At 42.9% G+C, this 15,587-nt stretch overlaps 3 protein-coding genes across 3 annotated transcripts; all 3 read right to left on the bottom strand.

Annotated features, from left to right (window-relative positions):
- On the bottom strand, positions 1 to 2,042 carry LOC147246049 (homeodomain-interacting protein kinase 1-like). Its single transcript, XM_086183429.1, has 8 exons — positions 1,851 to 2,042; positions 1,562 to 1,747; positions 966 to 1,147; positions 756 to 879; positions 474 to 596; positions 319 to 369; positions 98 to 235; positions 1 to 6 (listed from the first exon to the last, which is right to left on the bottom strand). Exons 1-8 carry the CDS (start codon positions 2,040 to 2,042, stop codon positions 1 to 3), a joined length of 1,002 nt encoding a protein of 333 aa, XP_086039555.1.
- A 4,015-nt stretch (positions 2,043 to 6,057) lies between these two features.
- LOC147246048 (homeodomain-interacting protein kinase 1-like) lies at positions 6,058 to 8,097 on the bottom strand. The gene is made up of 8 exons (XM_086183428.1): positions 7,906 to 8,097; positions 7,619 to 7,804; positions 7,023 to 7,204; positions 6,813 to 6,936; positions 6,531 to 6,653; positions 6,376 to 6,426; positions 6,155 to 6,292; positions 6,058 to 6,063 (listed from the first exon to the last, which is right to left on the bottom strand). The coding sequence occupies exons 1-8, from the start codon at positions 8,095 to 8,097 to the stop codon at positions 6,058 to 6,060; spliced, it is 1,002 nt and encodes a 333-aa protein (XP_086039554.1).
- A 4,344-nt stretch (positions 8,098 to 12,441) lies between these two features.
- LOC147246047 (homeodomain-interacting protein kinase 1-like) lies at positions 12,442 to 14,478 on the bottom strand. Its single transcript, XM_086183427.1, has 8 exons — positions 14,287 to 14,478; positions 14,002 to 14,187; positions 13,407 to 13,588; positions 13,197 to 13,320; positions 12,915 to 13,037; positions 12,760 to 12,810; positions 12,539 to 12,676; positions 12,442 to 12,447 (listed from the first exon to the last, which is right to left on the bottom strand). Exons 1-8 carry the CDS (start codon positions 14,476 to 14,478, stop codon positions 12,442 to 12,444), a joined length of 1,002 nt encoding a protein of 333 aa, XP_086039553.1.
- Positions 14,479 to 15,587: the final 1,109 nt, after the last annotated feature.

Here is a 15,587-nt window from a genome sequence, read left to right as displayed (position 1 = left end):
TCAAGCCTGAAAGACAACAGTCCAACACCTTCACATCAGCACTGATGAACACGGACCAATCAAAGTGGTGCGCTGGGCTGCTGGTGATGGGGCCTACTTGGTGGCTTCCTGTTAGAAATGGATGCTGGAGGATTTGGTCCGGCGTGATGCGGCGTTCAGGATCCACCTCCAGCATCTGACTTAGCAGGTCCAGGAAGTCTGCCAGGTCATCCAGGTCCTGGCCCTCCAAGAACATCTGTGTGGCAACATAATAAAACATAAAGGTTAGGAACTCAGAGACGGTTGTGTTGTATGTTCTCGTGTTCTGGTGCAGCCCACCATAACCAGATCCATCAGGGTCCTCATGGGGTCAGGAACCTCCACGTGTGGCTACAGAAAAGACATTTTTCAGTTAGCACATGAGAGCTAAATGCAGGCTGACGGACTGAAGGACCTCATGGAGGGATGAAGTCCTTCTCAGTTGCTGGAATTACCTTTGCTGTCCACTGCTTGAAGACTCCTTCCTCACCCTGGGCATAAAAATAGTAGAGGGTGTAGAGGCCGAGGTGGAGGACGCTGTCGGGTGGCTGCCCCACTGTCCTCAGGATGTACTCCATCTGAAGGAAGGACACAATGAGAGCACCAGGTTTTACCTCCATTTGTTGCTTTACACAAAAGAATACTTGAAATAAGTGACCCATCTCTCGCTCACTACTCCTCTTTACGTCACCATTGCTTGTTGTGAATTTCCAAGTGTAGCACTGCACCATACTGACCATTTCAGCCTCACTGTGCCCAGGGAAGAGTGGGATCCCAGTCAGCAGCTCTGCAGCAATGCACCCCAGAGACCACACATCGATGGCCTCGTTAAACGGGGCTCCAAGGAGGATCTCAGGAGCTCTGACGAGAGGAAGAGAACCACAACATGACTCCTGTTCTCACCACTGACAGAAGAAAATGGAGGTTCCAGTGTCTCTGTTACTAACCTGTACCACAAAGTCTGCAGCTCCGCTCCGATGTGGCTCACTGAGACCTGAAACGCCAACCCAAAGTCAATGAGCTTGACTTTGAGCGGCTGCCTGACATGGTCCACCATCATGATGTTCTCTGGTTTCATGTCGGCATGGACGATTCTCTGGCTCCGCAGAAAAAGGAGCGCCGTTGCGAGCTGAAACCATGAAAAATAGAAACCTTGAAGTCAGCTTCACTGCAGTGGAACGTCATCAACATGTGATGGAGGATCGTTTTTACACAGTGGAAAATGTAACACTGTGTATTTAAAACATATTTTGGCAGTTGACAACGAAGCCTGGCGTGATTGTAGTTTTTAATGAGAGAATACAAATGAAGTGATGCAGGACCACCCAACACCTGCAGTTTCACACTGCAAATAATGACTGAGTCAACTTTAGCATCTACTTCCATTGATTAGAATCCACCAATTTATCCTCTCCCTGATGGAATCACTTGGCTTCATACTCAGCAAAATACACCTGAACATTTAGTTCTTAAAATGAAAACTTTTAGTCTTCTATTTTCCCACCTTAGTTGGTAAGTTCAGCTAAAAACTGTGGAAACACACCTGATGGAGGATGGGGCTGATCTCTCTGAGTGAGAGAGCCCGGCGCCGCCCCAGGAATTCAAAGAGGCTGATGTCCAGTCTCTCAAACTCCATGCAGAACGCTCCCTCGTGGATGAACGACCCGTTCCATCCAACAATGTTGAAATTATTGCCGTTGTTGCTCATCAATAATCTCAGCATCTTCTCCTGTTAAAGGTATGAGAGAGAGAGAGAAAACAACCTGTATTGGAATGTGGTGGATTTTCAGAGCCATGGAAGTTAAATACTGTTCAAAGGAACTTGTGTTCACCTCCTCTTTTGCCGCCAGGATGTTCTGTTTGTCCCGGATCCGTTTTATCGCGACCATTTTGTCTGTGTCGCTCCTCCAACATTCGGCAACTTCCCCAAAAGCGCCAGCCCCCAAGATTTTCTCCACAGTGTACACAGAGGATTCAGTAAAAATGATATCCCCCAGTCTGAATCCGGGGTTCAGTTCTCCCATGATGGAATATTCTGTTGAGAAAACAGAGAAAACATAACATTCGAGTCTTTATAAATCCCTGAAATGTTCATTTCTGGTTCGTCTCTCTGACTTTTCACTTTGAAGCAGCAGACGTACAACAAAGTCTTGACCGTCAGAAAGCCATGTTACTGAAAGTCCTGTGTCAGGGTCAGTCAATCAACACCTGCTTCAACCTTAAAAACCCCCAATGGAGGAACAACATGGTGGTTGTGTCAGCAAGTGGGACTGTCAGTGACCTTGACTTTTGACGTCAAACATCAACAGACATCCAGACAGACTGACTTAAGCATTCACGTGTTTTTAACCCAACAAAACCTCAAAGCAGGACAATGTTACATTGAAAATGGTCTGTCAGATAATTGTTGATGAAATTAAAGTGAATTATTCAGAGGAAAACTTAGAAAAAACCATCAGTCGGTTGCTAGCCGAGCGGCATGCTAATGCTAACGAGGCGCGCTAGCGGGGAGTGCTAGCTAAATTAACAAACACACAAATAAAAATAATACACTCATATGAAGATAAAAACTGTGTTGGTACTATTCATACACCCAGATTCATGTCAGAAATGATACCACAGTGTGTTTCTTTACATGCAGTTTTCCCATTTCTTGAATTTTAAAATGCAGATACATTTGATAATGACACAAACCCACAGCAGGAATAAAACACAGATCTGCGACAATTTTTTTTCTAAAGTTAACAATTCAAGTTCTCAACTTCAAAGCTACAGTTTTTATTGAAATTAAAGTAAATTATTCACAGCCAACGCAGTAAAAGAGACCGGTAGCTTGCTAGCAGTGAGGCTTGCTAACGCTAGCGGACATGCTAGTGGGGGTGCTGCTAAACCAACAATCAATTTCCCCCCCCTGAAGAAAACCCATCAGACAGTTTACTACTAGATGTTGAAGATTTACTGAACTCACCAAATGACAGCTGCTGGTAGAAGGTGTTGTGTTGATGTCTCAAGTGTTTAATGAAGCTGATTCTTGACCAAGAGACAGCAGGTTGCTGTCTGGAGTCCAGGAACCAACTAACTGATCAAGTGACTGGACGGCTTTATGCTGTCAATCACAATGACGTCACCCCTTAATATCTTTGATGTTGTGCAGCAATGGAAATTCAAATAATAGCTTCCTGTAATTTGAAAAAAGCCTCATCACCAACACACCAATTAGTTATTTTTCAATTCAAATTGAACAAATATTATAATAAAATAAGTTAAACTTTATTCATCCTGGACTCTGGAAATTCTGTTGTTACAGCAGCATGGGGGGGGGGGGGGGGGGACAGAAAAAAGTTCAACACAAATGAATCTTTAATAAGATAAATAGAGGAGTTAAAACATATATATTTCAAAATGTATAGAAATAAAATAAGCAGCATAAGTATATACACAGCTGCTATTTTTTCAGATTGCACACATAATATAAATACAATATAATACAAAATAATTCTTGTATGGAACAAAAGTATTCCCACACTCTGTCCAACCTCAACAGTATCTTGACGCTTCAGTCCTAGACCTTCTTCAGGCTACCAGTTCTTGTGAATGGAAATCTGCCTGAGAGCAACGACTACAAGCCAGCAACCAATCACATCACTCTCATGTAGATGAGCCCAACAAGCTACTGGAGACATTCAGAGACAATAAAAAACAAACCATACAACAGAGTCCAATTAGTTCAAATCTAACTTTCCCAGTTCAAATCTAACTTTCCCAGTTCAAATCTAACTTTCCCAGTTCAAATCTAAAAGAAGGAAAAGTCAATAAATTTTAACATCTTGGACGTTTCAACCCAGGCCTAAAAAGATTTGATGGAGTGCAGTTCTTCCTGTATGAATGGACACAATGGATGAATGATGGATGGATGATGGATGGATGAATGGACACAATGGATGATGGATTGATGGATGATGGATGGATGATGGATGGATGGATGGATGGATGGATGGATGATGATGGATGGATGGATGGATGATGGATGGATGATGGATGGATGTTGCACAGAAAATTAAATTAGATAAATAGAAAGTTTAAAAATGTTTATGTATAAGAGTATAAAAATGACAATAAGCAGCATAAGGATCTGCAAAACTGCTAATTTTTGTATTGCACACAATATGAATAATGAAAATATATAAATATAATGATGTAAATTAACATTCTACATTAAATTGAAGATTAGAAGCATCATTTTTCTCACATACATCACACGTGACATACAGGATGTTTGTTAATATGCTTTTTTTTTTTACATGTTGATCTTTTTTAATTCTCAGTTGTTGGCACCTTTACAAAAACTCTGTCCACTATTTTTTGTCTAGGATGTCACTGGCTGACGTGTGTTCAACACCGATGTACTGGCGTTGTCAAATCAGTGGTGGTGCTGGACCCAAATCCAGAGATGGAGGAAAGCAGGCAGGACTGCAGGAAATGAAAGATGTTTCTATTACAAAATATATAAAATACAAACTGGAAACTAAACTATGAAACTGTGGCAGGAATCTGTTTCAACCTTCAGGTTTGATAAAAGTCCCAGCCTGACGACATCTACAGGTCAGGACCAGGAGAGCGAGGGCCTGTTAGCACTGCTCGTGGCGTTCTAGTTCTCCTTTTTTTCTTGTATTAATTCAAGTCGTTTCTTACCACAAGTCTACGAGGCTGAGAGCAAAGAACCAAGTGGAACCACGTCCATGTCAAGGACAGATATCACTAAATGTAGGTGTCACACATCCCTTCATGACCATTGAAACAGAGAGCAAAGAGTGGAAGTGACATCACCTTTCAGGAAATGGCCGATCAATCAGCAAGGCACCGCAGGGAATCGAACCCCGTCCCAGTAAACCAGGAGTACCATTACCAGTGCCTTTTTGCTTTTTGATGCTACATGAAAGGGAAAGCAAAACCTGCATGAGCAACAGCATATGAGAGCCAGCATTGCATTTTGTGGCATCCTGACTACAATGAGCTTTGAAAGCCCGATTCACACTGGACCAGTAGAACCAGGGGACCTCAGGTGTTGGAGAAACCTCGGTGTCTTGATGGGCGCAGAAAAGAAACGTCTGTGTTACACCGCCTGACTTTACCCCCCCAAAAAAACGCAGTAGAGACCAAAGTGACAAATACTGATCTATTTCTCCTCCAAAACAGGTGAGGAAGAAATGGATCAGTAAAGTGGAATGTTGGTCTGAGCACAAAGTACAGCAGGACCTCTCCTGTACAGAGTGAGACTGGCAGCATAATTTACATTCAAACCACTACAATACCGACGGCTACCAGACTACAATTATTATACGACGTCGAAGGGTGGCAAAATATGGTGGGATTAAAATTCCAAATGATTAAAAGTATCGTAAACTGATAAAACTGGTAAAACTGATAAAACTGATCACACTGGTTTTACTGGTTCCATGGAATAGAGCTGAATCCTGCAAAGACTGCAGGTCACGTTCTGTAACTGAGCCAATTCATGTTCTACTTCTAAATGCTGTTGTGATGCAGGAAACGAAACCACATGAGAGAAAATGATTCCCTCCCTCTTACCTTCCCTCTCCCTGAGCTGGTAGGAGAGGATGATGCAGGAAAAGTGCGTCCATGCTTCACTCAACGCAAAGGGTTTTTCACTCTGAAATGATAAGAACAGATGCTAATGCTAGGCTAATTAGCATGACCTATTTAGCCTAATATCAAACACGGAAATAGCTTTGACACAAAAGGTATTTTAACAATATAATGCAGTAAAATCATTCTTCTTCATCCAACAAAAGCATCTTTCAAACTGAAATGTTAAGTCAAGATGCACAAAAGTTTTTATTCTTTTTCTAGCTAAAGACATTTCTTTTAAATGAAGTGCTAAGCTGCATGCTAATGCTAGGCTAATCAGCTTGGCCAGTTGACCCCAGGATGAAAGGTGAAAGCAGCTGAACTCACCTGGATAGACCAGGAGTCCTCCTCACCGTTGCCTGAGTTGAAGCCATTTGGTCCAAGCAGGATTCAAGCCTGAAAGACAACAGTCCAACACCTTCACATCAGCACTGATGAACACGGACCAATCAAAGTGGTGCGCTGGGCTGCTGGTGATGGGGCCTACTTGGTGGCTTCCTGTTAGAAATGGATGCTGGAGGATTTGGTCCGGCGTGATGCGGCGTTCAGGATCCACCTCCAGCATCTGACTTAGCAGGTCCAGGAAGTCTGCCAGGTCATCCAGGTCCTGGCCCTCCAAGAACATCTGTGTGGCAACATAATAAAACATAAAGGTTAGGAACTCAGAGACGGTTGTGTTGTATGTTCTCGTGTTCTGGTGCAGCCCACCATAACCAGATCCATCAGGGTCCTCATGGGGTCAGGAACCTCCACGTGTGGCTACAGAAAAGACATTTTTCAGTTAGCACATGAGAGCTAAATGCAGGCTGACGGACTGAAGGACCTCATGGAGGGATGAAGTCCTTCTCAGTTGCTGGAATTACCTTTGCTGTCCACTGCTTGAAGACTCCTTCCTCACCCTGGGCATAAAAATAGTAGAGGGTGTAGAGGCCGAGGTGGAGGACGCTGTCGGGTGGCTGCCCCACTGTCCTCAGGATGTACTCCATCTGAAGGAAGGACACAATGAGAGCACCAGGTTTTACCTCCATTTGTTGCTTTACACAAAAGAATACTTGAAATAAGTGACCCATCTCTCGCTCACTACTCCTCTTTACGTCACCATTGCTTGTTGTGAATTTCCAAGTGTAGCACTGCACCATACTGACCATTTCAGCCTCACTGTGCCCAGGGAAGAGTGGGATCCCAGTCAGCAGCTCTGCAGCAATGCACCCCAGAGACCACACATCGATGGCCTCGTTAAACGGGGCTCCAAGGAGGATCTCAGGAGCTCTGACGAGAGGAAGAGAACCACAACATGACTCCTGTTCTCACCACTGACAGAAGAAAATGGAGGTTCCAGTGTCTCTGTTACTAACCTGTACCACAAAGTCTGCAGCTCCGCTCCGATGTGGCTCACTGAGACCTGAAACGCCAACCCAAAGTCAATGAGCTTGACTTTGAGCGGCTGCCTGACATGGTCCACCATCATGATGTTCTCTGGTTTCATGTCGGCATGGACGATTCTCTGGCTCCGCAGAAAAAGGAGCGCCGTTGCGAGCTGAAACCATAAAAAATAGAAACCTTGAAGTCAGCTTCACTGCAGTGGAACGTCATCAACATGTGATGGAGGATCGTTTTTACACAGTGGAAAATGTAACACTGTGTATTTAAAACATATTTTGGCAGTTGACAACGAAGCCTGGCGTGATATTAGTTTTTAATGAGAGAATACAAATGAAGTGATGCAGGACCACCCAACACCTGCAGTTTCACACTGCAAATAATGACTGAGTCAACTTTAGCATCTACTTCCATTGATTAGAATCCACCAATTTATCCTCTTCCTGATGGAATCACTTGGCTTCATACTCAGCAAAATACACCTGAACATTTAGTTCTTAAAATGAAAACTTTTAGTCTTCTATTTTCCCACCTTAGTTGGTAAGTTCAGCTAAAAACTGTGGAAACACACCTGATGGAGGATGGGGCTGATCTCTCTGAGTGAGAGAGCCCGGCGCCGCCCCAGGAATTCAAAGAGGCTGATGTCCAGTCTCTCAAACTCCATGCAGAACGCTCCTTCATGGATGAACGACCCGTTCCATCCAACAATGTTGAAATTATTGCCGTTGTTGCTCATCAATAATCTCAGCATCTTCTCCTGTTAAAGGTATGAGAGAAAGAGAAAATAACCTGTATTGGAACGTGGTGGATTTTCAGAGCCATGGAAGTTAAATACTGTTCAAAGGAACTTGTGTTCACCTCCTCTTTTGCCGCCAGGATGTTCTGTTTGTCCCGGATCCGTTTTATCGCGACCATTTTGTCTGTGTCGCTCCTCCAACATTCGGCAACTTCCCCAAAAGCGCCAGCCCCCAAGATTTTCTCCACAGTGTACACAGAGGATTCAGTAAAAATGATATCCCCCAGTCTGAATCCGGGGTTCAGTTCTCCCATGATGGAATATTCTGTTGAGAAAACAGAGAAAACATAACATTCGAGTCTTTATAAATCCCTGAAATGTTCATTTCTGGTTCGTCTCTCTGACTTTTCACTTTGAAGCAGCAGACGTACAACAAAGTCTTGACCGTCAGAAAGCCATGTTACTGAAAGTCCTGTGTCAGGGTCAGTCAATCAACACCTGCTTCAACCTTAAAAACCCCCAATGGAGGAACAACATGGTGGTTGTGTCAGCAAGTGGGACTGTCAGTGACCTTGACTTTTGACGTCAAACATCAACAGACATCCAGACAGACTGACTTAAGCATTCACGTGTTTTTAACCCAACAAAACCTCAAAGCAGGACAATGTTACATTGAAAATGGTCTGTCAGATAATTGTTGATGAAATTAAAGTGAATTATTCAGAGGAAAACTTAGAAAAAACCATCAGTCGGTTGCTAGCCGAGCGGCATGCTAACGCTAACGAGGCGAGCTAGCGGGGAGTGCTAGCTAAATTAACAAACACACAAATAAAAATAATACACTCATATGAAGATAAAAAACTGTGTTGGTACTATTCATACACCCAGATTCATGTCAGAAATGATACCACAGTGTGTTTCTTTACATGCAGTTTTCCCATTTCTTGAATTTTAAAATGCAGATACATTTGATAATGACACAAACCCACAGCAGGAATAAAACACAGATCTGCGACAATTTTTTTTCTAAAGTTAACAATTCAAGTTCTCAACTTCAAAGCTACAGTTTTTATTGAAATTAAAGTAAATTATTCACAGCCAACGCAGTAAAAGAGACCGGTAGCTTGCTAGCAGTGAGGCTTGCTAACGCTAGCGGACATGCTAGTGGGGGTGCTGCTAAACCAACAATCAATTTCCCCCCCCTGAAGAAAACCCATCAGACAGTTTACTACTAGATGTTGAAGATTTACTGAACTCACCAAATGACAGCTGCTGATAGAAGGTGTTGTGTTGATGTCTCAAGTGTTTAATGAAGCTGATTCTTGACCAAGAGACAGCAGGTTGCTGTCTGGAGTCCAGGAACCAACTAACTGATCAAGTGACTGGACGGCTTTATGCTGTCAATCACAATGACGTCACCCCTTAATATCTTTGATGTTGTGCAGCAATGGAAATTCAAATAATAGCTTCCTGTAATTTGAAAAAAGCCTCATCACCAACACACCAATTAGTTATTTTTCAATTCAAATTGAACAAATATTATAATAAAATAAGTTAAACTTTATTCATCCTGGACTCTGGAAATTCTGTTGTTACAGCAGCATGGGGGGGGGGGGGGGGACAGAAAAAAGTTCAACACAAATATTTCAAAATGTATAGAAATAAAATAAGCAGCATAAGTATATACACAGCTGCTATTTTTTCAGATTGCACACATAATATAAATACAATATAATACAAAATAATTATTGTATGGAACAAAAGTATTCCCACACTCTGTCCAACCTCAACAGTATCTTGACGCTTCAGTCCTAGACCTTCTTCAGGCTACCAGTTCTTGTGAATGGAAATCTGCCTGAGAGCAACGACTACAAGCCAGCAACCAATCACATCACTCTCTTGTAGATGAGCCCAACAAGCTACTGGAGACATTCAGAGACAATAAAAAACAAACCATACAACAGAGTCCTATTAGTTCAAATCTAACTTTCCCAGTTCAAATCTAACTTTCCCAGTTCAAATCTAAAAGAAGGAAAAGTCAATAAATTTTAACATCTTGGACGTTTCAACCCAGGCCTAAAAAGATTTGATGGAGTGCAGTTCTTCCTGTATGAATGGACACAATGGATGGATGGATGATGGATGGATGATGGATGGATGGATGGATGGATGGATGGATGAATGGATGAATGGATGAATGATGGATGGATGATGGATGGATGAATGGACACAATGGATGATGGATTGATGGATGATGGATGGATGATGGAATATGGATGGATGATGGATGGATGGATGGATGGATGGATGGATGGATGGATGATGATGGATGGATGGATGGATGGATGATGGATGGATGATGGATGGATGATGGATGGATGGATGGATGATGGATGGATGATGGATGGATGGATGGATGATGATGGATGGATGGATGATGGATGGATGAATGGACACAATGGATGATGGATTGATGGATGATGGATGGATGATGGATGGATGGATGGATGATGGATGGATGGATGGATGATGGATGGATGAATGGACACAATGGATGATGGATTGATGGATGATGGATGGATGATGGAATATGGATGGATGATGGATGGATGGATGGATGATGATGGATGGATGGATGGATGATGGATGGATGATGGATGGATGTTGCACAGAAAATTAAATTAGATAAATAGAAAGTTTAAAAATGTTTATGTATAAGAGTATAAAAATGACAATAAGCAGCATAAGGATCTGCAAAACTGCTAATTTTTGTATTGCACACAATATGAATAATGAAAATATATAAATATAATGATGTAAATTAACATTCTACATTAAATTGAAGATTAGAAGCATCATTTTTCTCACATACATCACACGTGACATACAGGATGTTTGTTAATATGCTTTTTTTTTTTACATGTTGATCTTTTTTAATTCTCAGTTGTTGGCACCTTTACAAAAACTCTGTCCACTATTTTTTGTCTAGGATGTCACTGGCTGACGTGTGTTCAACACCGATGTACTGGCGTTGTCAAATCAGTGGTGGTGCTGGACCCAAATCCAGAGATGGAGGAAAGCAGGCAGGACTGCAGGAAATGAAAGATGTTTCTATTACAAAATATATAAAATACAAACTGGAAACTAAACTATGAAACTGTGGCAGGAATCTGTTTCAACCTTCAGGTTTGATAAAAGTCCCAGCCTGACGACATCTACAGGTCAGGACCAGGAGAGCGAGGGCCTGTTAGCACTGCTCGTGGCGTTCTAGTTCTCCTTTTTTTCTTGTATTAATTCAAGTCGTTTCTTACCACAAGTCTACGAGGCTGAGAGCAAAGAACCAAGTGGAACCACGTCCATGTCAAGGACAGATATCACTAAATGTAGGTGTCACACATCCCTTCATGACCATTGAAACAGAGAGCAAAGAGTGGAAGTGACATCACCTTTCAGGAAATGGCCGATCAATCAGCAAGGCACCGCAGGGAATCGAACCCCGTCCCAGTAAACCAGGAGTACCATTACCAGTGCCTTTTTGCTTTTTGATGCTACATGAAAGGGAAAGCAAAACCTGCATGAGCAACAGCATATGAGAGCCAGCATTGCATTTTGTGGCATCCTGACTACAATGAGCTTTGAAAGCCCGATTCACACTGGACCAGTAGAACCAGGGGACCTCAGGTGTTGGAGAAACCTCGGTGTCTTGATGGGCGCAGAAAAGAAACGTCTGTGTTACACCGCCTGACTTTACCCCCCCAAAAAAACGCAGTAGAGACCAAAGTGACAAATACTGATCTATTTCTCCTCCAAAACAGGTGAGGAAGAAATGGATCAGTAAAGTGGAATGTTGGTCTGAGCACAAAGTACAGCAGGACCTCTCCTGTACAGAGTGAGACTGGCAGCATAATTTACATTCAAACCACTACAATACCGACGGCTACCAGACTACAATTATTATACGACGTCGAAGGGTGGCAAAATATGGTGGGATTAAAATTCCAAATGATTAAAAGTATCGTAAACTGATAAAACTGGTAAAACTGATAAAACTGATCACACTGGTTTTACTGGTTCCATGGAATAGAGCTGAATCCTGCAAAGACTGCAGGTCACGTTCTGTAACTGAGCCAATTCATGTTCTACTTCTAAATGCTGTTGTGATGCAGGAAACGAAACCACATGAGAGAAAATGATTCCCTCCCTCTTACCTTCCCTCTCCCTGAGCTGGTAGGAGAGGATGATGCAGGAAAAGTGCGTCCATGCTTCACTCAACGCAAAGGGTTTTTCACTCTGAAATGATAAGAACAGATGCTAATGCTAGGCTAATTAGCATGACCTATTTAGCCTAATATCAAACACGGAAATAGCTTTGACACAAAAGGTATTTTAACAATATAATGCAGTAAAATCATTCTTCTTCATCCAACAAAAGCATCTTTCAAACTGAAATGTTAAGTCAAGATGCACAAAAGTTTTTATTCTTTTTCTAGCTAAAGACATTTCTTTTAAATGAAGTGCTAAGCTGCATGCTAATGCTAGGCTAATCAGCTTGGCCAGTTGACCCCAGGATGAAAGGTGAAAGCAGCTGAACTCACCTGGATAGACCAGGAGTCCTCCTCACCGTTGCCTGAGTTGAAGCCATTTGGTCCAAGCAGGATTCAAGCCTGAAAGACAACAGTCCAACACCTTCACATCAGCACTGATGAACACGGACCAATCAAAGTGGTGCGCTGGGCTGCTGGTGATGGGGCCTACTTGGTGGCTTCCTGTTAGAAATGGATGCTGGAGGATTTGGTCCGGCGTGATGCGGCGTTCAGGATCCACCTCCAGCATCTGACTTAGCAGGTCCAGGAAGTCTGCCAGGTCATCCAGGTCCTGGCCCTCCAAGAACATCTGTGTGGCAACATAATAAAACATAAAGGTTAGGAACTCAGAGACGGTTGTGTTGTATGTTCTCGTGTTCTGGTGCAGCCCACCATAACCAGATCCATCAGGGTCCTCATGGGGTCAGGAACCTCCACGTGTGGCTACAGAAAAGACATTTTTCAGTTAGCACATGAGAGCTAAATGCAGGCTGACGGACTGAAGGACCTCATGGAGGGATGAAGTCCTTCTCAGTTGCTGGAATTACCTTTGCTGTCCACTGCTTGAAGACTCCTTCCTCACCCTGGGCATAAAAATAGTAGAGGGTGTAGAGGCCGAGGTGGAGGACGCTGTCGGGTGGCTGCCCCACTGTCCTCAGGATGTACTCCATCTGAAGGAAGGACACAATGAGAGCACCAGGTTTTACCTCCATTTGTTGCTTTACACAAAAGAATACTTGAAATAAGTGACCCATCTCTCGCTCACTACTCCTCTTTACATCACCATTGCTTGTTGTGAATTTCCAAGTGTAGCACTGCACCATACTGACCATTTCAGCCTCACTGTGCCCAGGGAAGAGTGGGATCCCAGTCAGCAGCTCTGCAGCAATGCACCCCAGAGACCACACATCGATGGCCTCGTTAAACGGGGCTCCAAGGAGGATCTCAGGAGCTCTGACGAGAGGAAGAGAACCACAACATGACTCCTGTTCTCACCACTGACAGAAGAAAATGGAGGTTCCAGTGTCTCTGTTACTAACCTGTACCACAAAGTCTGCAGCTCCGCTCCGATGTGGCTCACTGAGACCTGAAACGCCAACCCAAAGTCAATGAGCTTGACTTTGAGCGGCTGCCTGACATGGTCCACCATCATGATGTTCTCTGGTTTCATGTCGGCATGGACGATTCTCTGGCTCCGCAGAAAAAGGAGCGCCGTTGCGAGCTGAAATCATGAAAAATAGAAACCTTGAAGTCAGCTTCACTGCAGTGGAACGTCATCAACATGTGATAGAGGATCGTTTTTACACAGTGGAAAATGTAACACTGTGTATTTAAAACATATTTTGGCAGTTGACAACGAAGCCTGGCGTGATTGTAGTTTTTAATGAGAGAATACAAATGAAGTGATGCAGGACCACCCAACACCTGCAGTTTCACACTGCAAATAATGACTGAGTCAACTTTAGCATCTACTTCCATTGATTAGAATCCACCAATTTATCCTCTCCCTGATGGAACCACTTGGCTTCATACTCAGCAAAATACACGAGAACATTTAGTTCTTAAAATGAAAACTTTTCTCTTCTATTTTCCCACCTTAGTTGGTAAGTTCAGCTAAAAACTGTGGAAACACACCTGATGGAGGATGGGGCTGATCTCTCTGAGTGAGAGAGCCCGGCGCCGCCCCAGGAATTCAAAGAGGCTGATGTCCAGTCTCTCAAACTCCATGCAGAACGCTCCCTCGTGGATGAACGACCCGTTCCATCCAACAATGTTGAAATTATTGCCGTTGTTGCTCATCAATAATCTCAGCATCTTCTCCTGTTAAAGGTATGAGAGAGAGAAAACAACCTGTATTGGAATGTGGTGGATTTTCAGAGCCATGGAAGTTAAATACTGTTCAAAGGAACTTGTGTTCACCTCCTCTTTTGCCGCCAGGATGTTCTGTTTGTCCCGGATCCGTTTTATCGCGACCATTTTGTCTGTGTCGCTCCTCCAACATTCGGCAACTTCCCCAAAAGCGCCAGCCCCCAAGATTTTCTCCACAGTGTACACAGAGGATTCAGTAAAAATGATATCCCCCAGTCTGAATCCGGGGTTCAGTTCTCCCATGATGGAATATTCTGTTGAGAAAACAGAGAAAATATAACATTCGAGTCTTTATAAATCCCTGAAATGTTCATTTCTGGTTCGTCTCTCTGACTTTTCACTTTGAAGCAGCAGACGTACAACAAAGTCTTGACCGTCAGAAAGCCATGTTACTGAAAGTCCTGTGTCAGGGTCAGTCAATCAACACTTGCTTCAACCTTAAAAACCTTCAATGGAGGAACAACATGGTGGTTGTGTCAGCAAGTGGGACTGTCAGTGACCTTGACTTTTGACGTCAAACATCAACAGACATCCAGACAGACTGACTTAAGCATTCACGTGTTTTTAACCCAACAAAACCTCAAAGCAGGACAATGTTACATTGAAAATGGTCTGTCAGATAATTGTCGATGAAATTAAAGTGAATTTTTCAGAGAAAAACTTAGAAAAAACCATCAGTCGGTTGCTAGCCGAGCGGCATGCTAACGCTAAGGAGGCGCGCTAGCGGGGAGTGCTAGCTAAATTAACAAACACACAAATAAAAATAATACACTCATATGAAGATAAAAAACTGTGTTGGTACTATTCATACACCCAGATTCATGTCAGAAATGATACCACAGTGTGTTTCTTTACATGCAGTTTTCCCATTTCTTGAATTTTAAAATGCAGATACATTTGATAATGACACAAACCCACAGCAAGAATAAAACAGATATATGCGATTTTTTTTCAAAAGTCAACAATTCAAACTCTCAACTTCGAAGCTACAGTTTTTAATAAAATTAAAGTAAATTATTCACAGCCAACACAGTAAAAGAGACCGGTAGCTTGCTAGCAGTGAGGCTTGCTAACGCTAGCGGACATGCTAGTGGGCTAAACCAACAATCTATTTCCCCCCCCTGAAGAAAACCCATCAGACAGTTTACTACTAGATGTTGAAGATTTACTGAACTCACCAAATGACAGCTGCTGGTAGAAGGTGTTGTGTTGATGTCTCAAGTGTTTAATGAAGCTGATTCTTGACCAAGAGACAGCAGGTTGCTGTCTGGAGTCCAGGAACCAACTAACTGATCAAGTGACTGGACGGCTTTATGCTGTCAATCACAATGACGTCACCCCTTAATATCTTT

Source organism: Aulostomus chinensis, chromosome 17 (genome assembly GCF_037954235.1).
Source record: "Aulostomus chinensis isolate RoL2024-O1b breed Wild chromosome 17, RoL_Achi_v1.0, whole genome shotgun sequence".
Classification (NCBI taxonomy): domain Eukaryota; kingdom Metazoa; phylum Chordata; class Actinopteri; order Syngnathiformes; family Aulostomidae; genus Aulostomus; species Aulostomus chinensis.
This window is presented reverse-complemented; position numbering and strand designations above follow the sequence as displayed.